Source organism: Triticum urartu, chromosome 5 (genome assembly GCF_003073215.2).
Source record: "Triticum urartu cultivar G1812 chromosome 5, Tu2.1, whole genome shotgun sequence".
NCBI classification, from domain to species: Eukaryota; Viridiplantae; Streptophyta; class Magnoliopsida; order Poales; family Poaceae; genus Triticum; species Triticum urartu.
Window position 1 is genome coordinate 650,907,971 of NC_053026.1, and position 8,966 is coordinate 650,916,936.

At 41.9% G+C, this 8,966-nt stretch overlaps 1 protein-coding gene across 1 annotated transcript; it reads right to left on the reverse strand.

Annotated features, from left to right (window-relative positions):
* Positions 1-3,551: 3,551 nt before the first annotated feature.
* LOC125511575 lies at positions 3,552-4,645 on the reverse strand. Its single transcript, XM_048676985.1, has 2 exons — positions 4,219-4,645; positions 3,552-4,006 (listed from the first exon to the last, which is right to left on the reverse strand). Exons 1-2 carry the CDS (start codon positions 4,642-4,644, stop codon positions 3,902-3,904), a joined length of 531 nt encoding a protein of 176 aa, XP_048532942.1. The 5' UTR covers position 4,645; the 3' UTR covers positions 3,552-3,901.
* Between the last annotated feature and the right edge of the window lie 4,321 nt (positions 4,646-8,966).

Sequence of the window (8,966 nt, forward strand, 5' to 3'; positions counted from 1 at the left end):
GAAAAGAGATGGCTCCTTCACTTGTGGTTCAGAGGAACATTGGGCCAACAAGTGCCCAAACAAGTATAAGAAGTCGGGGCAGGACTCCAAGTCTGCCAATATAATTGTGAGCAACAATGAGAGTAGTGCATCTGGGTACGATGATTTTTTTACTGCATTTTCAGTTTGTTACTTCGTCCACATCCACAACATGGTTTACGTCTGTGTCGCATTCATAGCCACCATGAGTCCTCAATCCAAAGCCGACCGAATCACCGGCGAGAAACATGAAACCGAGGAGAAAGCAGCCGAGGACACCACTGTCGCAGCTTTATCCTGGCCTACTAGAGGGTATAACTCGTTTATCCCGCTCCTGTTTATTTCCCTCTTAGCGGTACTAAGCTATGTGGGTAGATGTTTTTACTATATGTGTAGTACGTGTTTATCTAGATCGTAATCAGTATGTAATCAATTGTGTGAATGGCATGCTCATGATCCATTCGTGGATTCATTTAATCAAAATATTGCTAATATACTCAACATGGTATTCATTGTTTGCTAAGTTGACTGAAGGACAAGCTCCTCCATGCAACCATACTATCAATGGGCATGACTACAACATGGACTACTATCTCTTGACGGTATCTATTCTACATGGGCATCCTTTTTCAAGACCATGTCTAAGTTAGTTGGTCAAAAAAGAGCTCACTTTGTCCAATGATAAGGAGCTAGAAAGGATGTGATCAATTATCTCAATCCTGTGCTCATGATCTCGCTACTAGGGAAAACCTTATACACAGAATCTTAGCAGCAGCGCGGCACAAAAAGAAGCGCTACTGCTAATTAGCAGTAGCGCGGTTTTTTAACCCTCGCTACTACTAAGTTGATAGTAGTAGCGCGGGTTTTTAACCCTCGCTACTACTAAGCGGTCTCTACCGTGCCCCCCGACACATGCCATAGTAGTAGCGAGGGGTATAAACCCGCGCTACTACTAAGTTGATAGTAGTAGCGCGGTTTTATACCCCTCGCTACTACTAAGTACGAGGTAGGTGAAGTTGCCATATCCTCGGCCGAATTCCCATCTCCTCCCCCAAATCCCTCCTCTCTTCCACCACTCTCTCCTCTCACTTTCCATACGCTCTCACATGGACCTCTTGCCCATGCACCCATCCTCCTCCATGGCGCCGAAAGAGGCCGCCGCCTCGCGCCACCGGCGTCTAGGAGCTCGCCGGTCTTCCACCGACGTCTAGGAGGCCGCCGCCCCGCGCCACCACACCGGAGCACCTCGCCACCGGTGACTAGCTCCGCTGCTCCCTACATCACCTTCCTCTCTCCCTCGGTTTTCCTTTTCTCTCTCTCCCTCTGGTTTGACTCACCCTCCCATGTCCATGCCCGTCCAGGTCGTCGCCATGGATGACCCGGAGCTATCTGGCATGGTCGGGAAGAGGAGCCCCACGCCGCGGCCTGGCTCTGCCATAGAAACGGGCCCTCTCCAACAGCCACTGCTGGATCTGGTCTTCCGCTGTCCGTTCATGCCTCCGGCGACGCCAATCATCGCTAGATCTTACCATTGCTTCCATTGACAGCACGCACGGGATCGAGATTTTTTGTTTGTTTTTGAAAGTAATAGTAGTAGCGCGGGGTATAAGACCCGCTACAGCTAATTAGCAGTAGCGTTGTTTGCAACGCACGCTGCAGCTAACCATGTATAGCAGTAGCGTGTGTCAAACGCGCTACTGCTACAAGTTAGCTGTGGCGCCGTATCAGTAGCGCGGGCACCCGCGCTACTGATACACCCAAAACCCGCGCTGCTGCTAGGCTTTTCCCTAGTAGTTTCTATTCATGAAATAAATTAATCGAAATACTGCTAATATACTCAACATGTCCTCCATTGTTTGCTAGGTTGACTGAAGGACATGCTCCTCCATGCAACTGTACTGTCAAATGGGTTACTATCCATTTGACGGTATCTATTCTCCGTGGGCAACCTTCGTCAAGACCATGTCTGAGTCTGTTGGTCAAAAAAGAGCTCACTTTGTTCAATGATAAGGAGTTAGAAAGGATGTGAAGAGGGCATTTTATGTGCTCAAACAGGGTTTGCAGTTGTTCAAGGACCAGCTAAATAATGGGATTAGGAGATCTTGTGGGAGGTGATGACATGTTGTGTGAACATGCACAGCATGATCGTGGAGGATGATGGTGAAGATGCTGCTGGAGATCATATTCAACTCCCACATCAAAATTCAGCCACATTTAACGAGTTTGTCCATAAGCATCAACAAATTTGAAATCGAACAACTCATGAGCAACTTAAGAAATATTTGATTGAGCATCTGTGGAGACTTAAATGGTATAAAACATATATGCGGGTTGAATTCTAGTTTGAACTAATTTATTTCAAAACATCATTTGATTGTAATATTTACATTTGAACTATACTATCACATTTAAATATTTTTCACTCCTTGAAGTTTGATATATTATTATTTAGAGTGTTACGGACTTCAGAAAAAAAAGAGGGGCGAATGTTGAGTGGACAGGTAGGATGTGTCCGGGCCAGTTCGCATACAAATAATTTTTCTGTTCTTAGGGCAGGTGTTTAAGATGCCTAATGGATTATGTCCGTACGAGCTGATCGGACAAGATGCACGCTAGTTAGCTGCAGCGCATGCCTGCAGCTGGTTGCCATTAGTCTTTCAGATCCGCGCGATCGATCTCTTAATTTGTGTGGCTGCCTTAGCTTTGTCCTACGAAAATTATTACATCAGAGCAGCAGGTCGCAAATGGCCCATCACATACGAACGTGGGGGTCACCGTGCATCTGCAGCTAGCTGCCCGTCGCCTTCCGTACGTACACTCTACTTGCAGCGCAAATTTGTCGATGCGTGTGCGGTGTGCTGCATGGAGGAGCGGCTGGGCTTCGATCCCGTACGTCCAATAGTAAATGGAAAAAGTTTATTTTTGCCACTCTAACTTTTGCCAATTTTGCTTATGTCACTTTAGAATTTGGCATCTCACTTTTGCTATTCTTTGCTTTTAACAATATATCACAAATGCCATTTCGTGACAAAACCAATAAATTTTCATTTCACTTTTGCCATAGTAAATTCGGCATGCATGCTTCGTTTGGACGCGCCAACGTGAAGCTCACGTGCCCACTCGTACACTGTCCTTCACAGATACTTTGTTCGTTTCAAAATAAATGATTCAATTTTATATTAATTTTATATTAACTTTGTACGTACCACCAAAGAATGAACGTCGGCTCTTTACAAAGCTGATGCAAGAGAAAAACAAGACACGCAAGACGAACAATACCAACAAAACACAAGAATGCAAGGTTGGACACCGCCAACTTGGCACCAGGCGAAAGCACAAGAGCGACCGAACCACCTCAAGAAGAGACCCCTGGCACCCACCCGATGAACAACGAAACCTGCGCCACCAAGATGAGGGATCCACACTTTCAAAAAAAAAGATGAGGGATCCACCGGACATTGTCGCAAAGTAGCCGTCCAGCTGACACCTTTTTTTTTTTTGAGACGCCTGAGAGGGCCCCCGGCTGTTAAGGATTAATTAAATCCTAATAATCAATACTTAGGTCGGTTGTTTAGTTTAGCAACCGTGACTATGTAATTACCGCTTCTGTACATGGATATAAATACCCTATTCTTCAGTCAATGCAGTTACTGTTCAATCCATTCGTTCCTCTCTCTCTTTTTCTTCTTTACACGTTATCAGCACTTTGCCCTAACCTGGAGCGAGCGATTAGGCCACCCACATCAATCCGTCACCGGCGACGTCCTTGATGCCCGAGAGGCAGCAAGGTTTCTCCGACACGACCGGATGCCCAGCGTTCCTTGACGCATCTCGTTGTCCCCGGCGGCAGCCCATGCCCTCCGGCGCGTGGTGCGAGCACGCCTCACCCTGCAGAGCGGCACGGCGGCGCAGGTCTCCAGACGGCGCGTGGTCGCGTGGCCTCGACCTCCCGCATCAGCCCGAGGCGTTCGCGGCACAGGCGCAGGCGCTGCGAGTCTCTCGATCAGGGAAGAAACCAGATGCAAAGAGAAAGAAAGCACAAAATTCAGAGAAAGGCCAAGAACAGCAGAACGGCAAGGGGATCAGAAGAAAACATACAAGATCCCTGTGACACATCTCATACAAAACGACAATAATGCAAAGACCAACTCTGCATCATACATCAATCAGGTGATTCAATTCCGATTTCGTTATACTAACCTCTAGTGCATCGTTTTTAATGCCGTCCAAAGCAAACTTCGGCAGCAACCCATGGCCCGGTCGACGTTTACCTCGGCTAGGCTCCTCGCGGAGCGGCGACATCCTTCGGCCCGGCTGCTCCCAGCGCTGCACCCCGAGGCGGCCGTGGACCACGGCCCCGGCGTGGCGGAGGATGCACTCCGGGCCTGCATCTTTTTCGATGAGGCGGCCAGGCGCGTAACGCACAGCGGCGGCAGCGGCCAACGGCCGGTGCCCGGCATGGCAACGCCCGGCAGCAAACACGGTGTCTCGCGGCTCCGCGGCGGCGGCCATCGGCCGGCGTGCGGCAGCGCGGTCCTCAGCCCGGGCAGAGGCAGCCCACGAGGCGCAAAACGCGGCGGCGCAACCATCGGTCTGCCCGCACTGCACAGCGGCAGCAGTTACCATGGCCACGACGCTCGCATAGGATAAGAAATTGGGGATCTTATCTTCTTTGGAATTTATTCAATTCAACCCTGTACTTAGAGATAATCATATCTTGCCCCTGCAGTTTCAGATCCAGTAAGACTTAACTGGGATTTACTAAACCGCATGTTTTAGTACCCAGATTTCTGAAATTGTCATTCAGTCTCTAACACTTGCGGTTGCAGTTTTAAGTCTACAGACTTTGTTTGGTCTGCATTTTAATCTATGTGCTTGCTGTAAAGCATATTAAAAAAGTTGTAATGTGTTCAATCTTCTTGCCTCATGCAATCTCTATAACACGTAACTATGTACAACAACTCTATTTTGGCAATTGAAATATATTTTTCTTGCAAATGTTGATGTAAACTCATACTACAAAATTATAGTATGAGACTATCTTCAAATTTTATTTGTGAACCACAAGGTATTGGTGACATCTACTGCATCATTTGCAGATTATCCATCACTATTGTGAGGTCTACATCTTGTCACTTTAACAAGATGACTACCTTCAAAGTGCTATTCCAAATATTAATATTAGATGTGACTACCTCAAGATATCATAAGGTAATACTGGCATCTACTGCAAATTGCAGACTATCCACTATTACTTGCAAGGTCTACATCATGTCACTTTGACAGATGATTACCTTCAAAGTGATTTCATAAATTTAGCATAACATAAGGTAATAGAATATGAACATCTACTGACAAAAGTCAGACTATGTTTTCTATTACTGCGAGATCTACACCGCATCGGTGATTATCTTCAAAGTGTTATCCTATATAAATTGAGGTCTACACATATGAGTAATAGCATCAGCTATCTAAACTTGCTCCTCTGAAGCAATTGTTGTTGTTCACTAAAAAGAAATATTTACTCTCATAGTAAAAGTTATCCATGAAAACACTACACGAAATAACAAATGTTCTAATATCAACTATTAAGCCTCATTTTGCTTGAATATGTAAATATATAAATATTTGCATATACGTGATTGACTTCTATTACATTGGTAAAATACATGGCAGTGAAGCATATGTCACTATTTATAATTATAGTGTGTCCATCCATCAAGATGGATCCCATAATTATGGCAACGATTGAGTGTCAACATTTTTGCAATGTCCACATCACATTGTGGTTATACTTTCACAGTGACTAACCAATGTCAAACAAGCAACGTCTATGTTTTTGGCGGTGACTCTAAAGTTGCAACGCTCATATGCATTTTATGTGTCCCAACTTCACTTAGTTCTCAAACTAAGTACATAATGGATGAATTTTATTCACCGAATATTTCCCTTAATAGAAACATGTGCCATGAGCACATCGCGAATGATCACCCATTCGTTTTCAAGACCTCAAGCCTATCGCTGCTCACAATTTTGTCACTTTAATCAACTTCAAGTTGAGATCCAATGATCAAATATTTTAATATAGATATGGTTGAAAAGCCCTTAATACACTTTACATCCTCTATATGATGGTATCATTTTCCATGATGAAGAAACATGGAATTTCTTAAAATCATCAGATTCACCCAACGGGTTCTACCCATTATTTGAAATTCTTGCTAATGGACTTCAAAGACAACCGAAGACGAATTACCTTAATAGGGAATAAATCGTTTTCAAACGATCACAAAGACAACTCTCAAGTTTGTCAAATGTGTGGTTATACAAACATCGTACCTATGATTACCAAACCCTCAAATACATAGTCAAACCACACCACACATTTGGGATAAATTTTAAAATTTGCAAACTTACAACCAGAAAATATTCTGGTAAATTGTTCTCAAATCTTCATCAAAGAGAACCCAAAAATCTAGTGCAATAAAAGGATGGTGAATTCCATTGCAACGATGATATGTTTGCGTAATAAATTTTTCAATAATATTGGAGACCTCATGTAATCTCTTAATTATCCCAAAATATTATTAACCTATACTTGTTGTACTACAAGTAGTGCGATGTTCAATATCTTATTTCTCGGACATGATATTCGATAAATTTTGAATGTATGAATCAAGTCATACTCAATATTGTTGCGTACACAATAATTTTCTAGATCTTAATAAATTAAATATTTGGCTTGGTAGCCTTAACCATCCTGGTTTGGGATGATTAGAAAATTATTGACAATCCTGTTGGTCACAACTTATCAACAAATTTTCCCAAATCATCAGATTTTATGTGCACCGCATGTGCCATAGGGGAAATAAGTTTTAAGGCACTCTCACCTTAAAATTCTAAGCAGACACTTATTCTTCCTTGAACACATTCAAAAGATATGTCTGGATTGCTTAACCATTATCTGGGGTAATTTAGATACTTCATGGTACTCATATACACATTCATAAAATGTTTTTAAGTGTGTCTCTTATCACACACAACCATGCATGATCTTACTAAATAAATTGCTCAACTATCAAAGTAAGAGCAAATTCTCCTGAAAACAGGATCTATAAACCCATTCGAATGAACAATGTTGTTGAACTCATTCAATGAGCAATTTTTTTGCATTAAGTACTTTATGTACATACCCAGAATGGTTTAGCTAAATTTCTTATCAAAGAGAGTTAAATGAATTACATGACCACTTTTAAAGAATTGTAAAATTACCAGCCTCTTGCTGCACACATACGGCCTTACACACCGTAAGTATGATCTAAATCATACCAACTGCATATCATACTACTTTCCCTTGTAGTTACTACGTGGAAATCAGAAAAGTATTTCTTATCTGCGATAATTCGGTTACATGCCGATATCACCACTCCAGCGTACATCAATGGGCACTCAGAAAATTAGGGATCTATGTGAGGAATAACAATTTATCCGTCAATCAAAATTATTCATAGCCAGCAATAAGGATATTTTCCGCATTAGGGGGAGATAAGTACCACAAAGAATGCCGAAGAAATAAATTAGAAATGTTATTACATTCAATCCTTATATCCACGTACTCAAAGAATCTAAACTAGAAGTTTAGAGAATCATATATTTGCAACACATTGCAAATTTGCCACATACATTTACTGATGACAAGGTGTCACTAAATTCTATATTCCTGCAGTAAAGTGTTAGAAAGAGTGGAGGTACCTGATAAACCACTCTTCTCCCAAAATGAGAGCAAGAGGGGGAGAAAATCTGACAACACGAGATATAACTTCTCATATGCTTCCGCGGAAACAGAGGAAATCAAAACCTTAACCAGTAAATGTAATTCAACATCAAGTTGAAAGACACCTCACTGGATGCTCATCATCCAAAGCCTGACATAAATGTGCCCAAATGTTTTGGTGCCGGGACATCGAAACGCCTTGACTCCATTTGTTATAGAAAATCACAAGGGGTTAAAAAGGAATAAATAAATTATCCACAAACTTCAATCATTCCATCAGAATCGTATAAACTAAAGACTACACTTGTCGACATATATTTCTTCTCAAATTGCTAAACCTTTTGGGCCCCGAACCAAAATCCATGGTAGAGTGCCTCTTGCACTCATATTGGTTCACATAAAAGGAAGCAAGTAATGAAGAATAGCACTCGCTCTGCAAACGAGTGGTATTTACCATAGTAATACCTACTCCTCATAAGTATCTTCCATATGGAATACTAAAAACTTCTCATTCATAGACAAAGTCAATGAGGTGGTGAGAAAGCGAGGCTTGTAGCAAAAGGGTTCACGCAGAGACCCGACATCGATTATGATGTAACATACCCTCTTGGTATGAGTGGAATTATGTTTAGATACTAAATATCATTGGCAATAATAATAATAATAATAATAATAATAATATCCATGCAGTTGATGGATGAAGTGGCTACATACTCATATGAGTCACTCATTTCGGAAATCTCTATTCAAGTCCCTGAAGGGCTTATACTTCCGAATCCAAAAGCAAATCGTAACAAGTTTTGTGTAAAACTTTATAAGTCACTCTTTGACTTGAAATAGTCGGAAATCATATGGTACTACCGACTAAATGAGTTCCTTCTTCAAAAGGATTACTCGAATAATGATGATTATTTATATGTTTAGTAATAGAATCAATTTGATTTTATTTCATCACCTCAGTGTATATTGATGACGTCATCATGAATGTCTATACAATCCCTAAACATACACAAAATCATCTCAAGGCGGAAAATTTGGATTAAACCAAATTTAGCTTAAGTTTACAACTTGAGCATTCTCTCAAGAATACATATCAGTCTACATATATCCAAAGCATATATGAGAAGTTCAATGTGGATATATCACACCAACAAAACGTATATGGTCGATATGA

Excerpts from the sequence above, each read along its gene's own strand:
- LOC125511575 (XM_048676985.1), bottom strand. The coding sequence starts at position 4,644 with ATGGTAACTGCTGCCGCTGTGCAGTGCGGGCAGACCGATGGTTGCGCC. Across the intron at positions 4,007-4,218 it reads TTAAAAACGATGCACTAGAG|CGCCTGCGCCTGTGCCGCGA; the intron begins GTTAGTATAACG and ends AGAGACTCGCAG.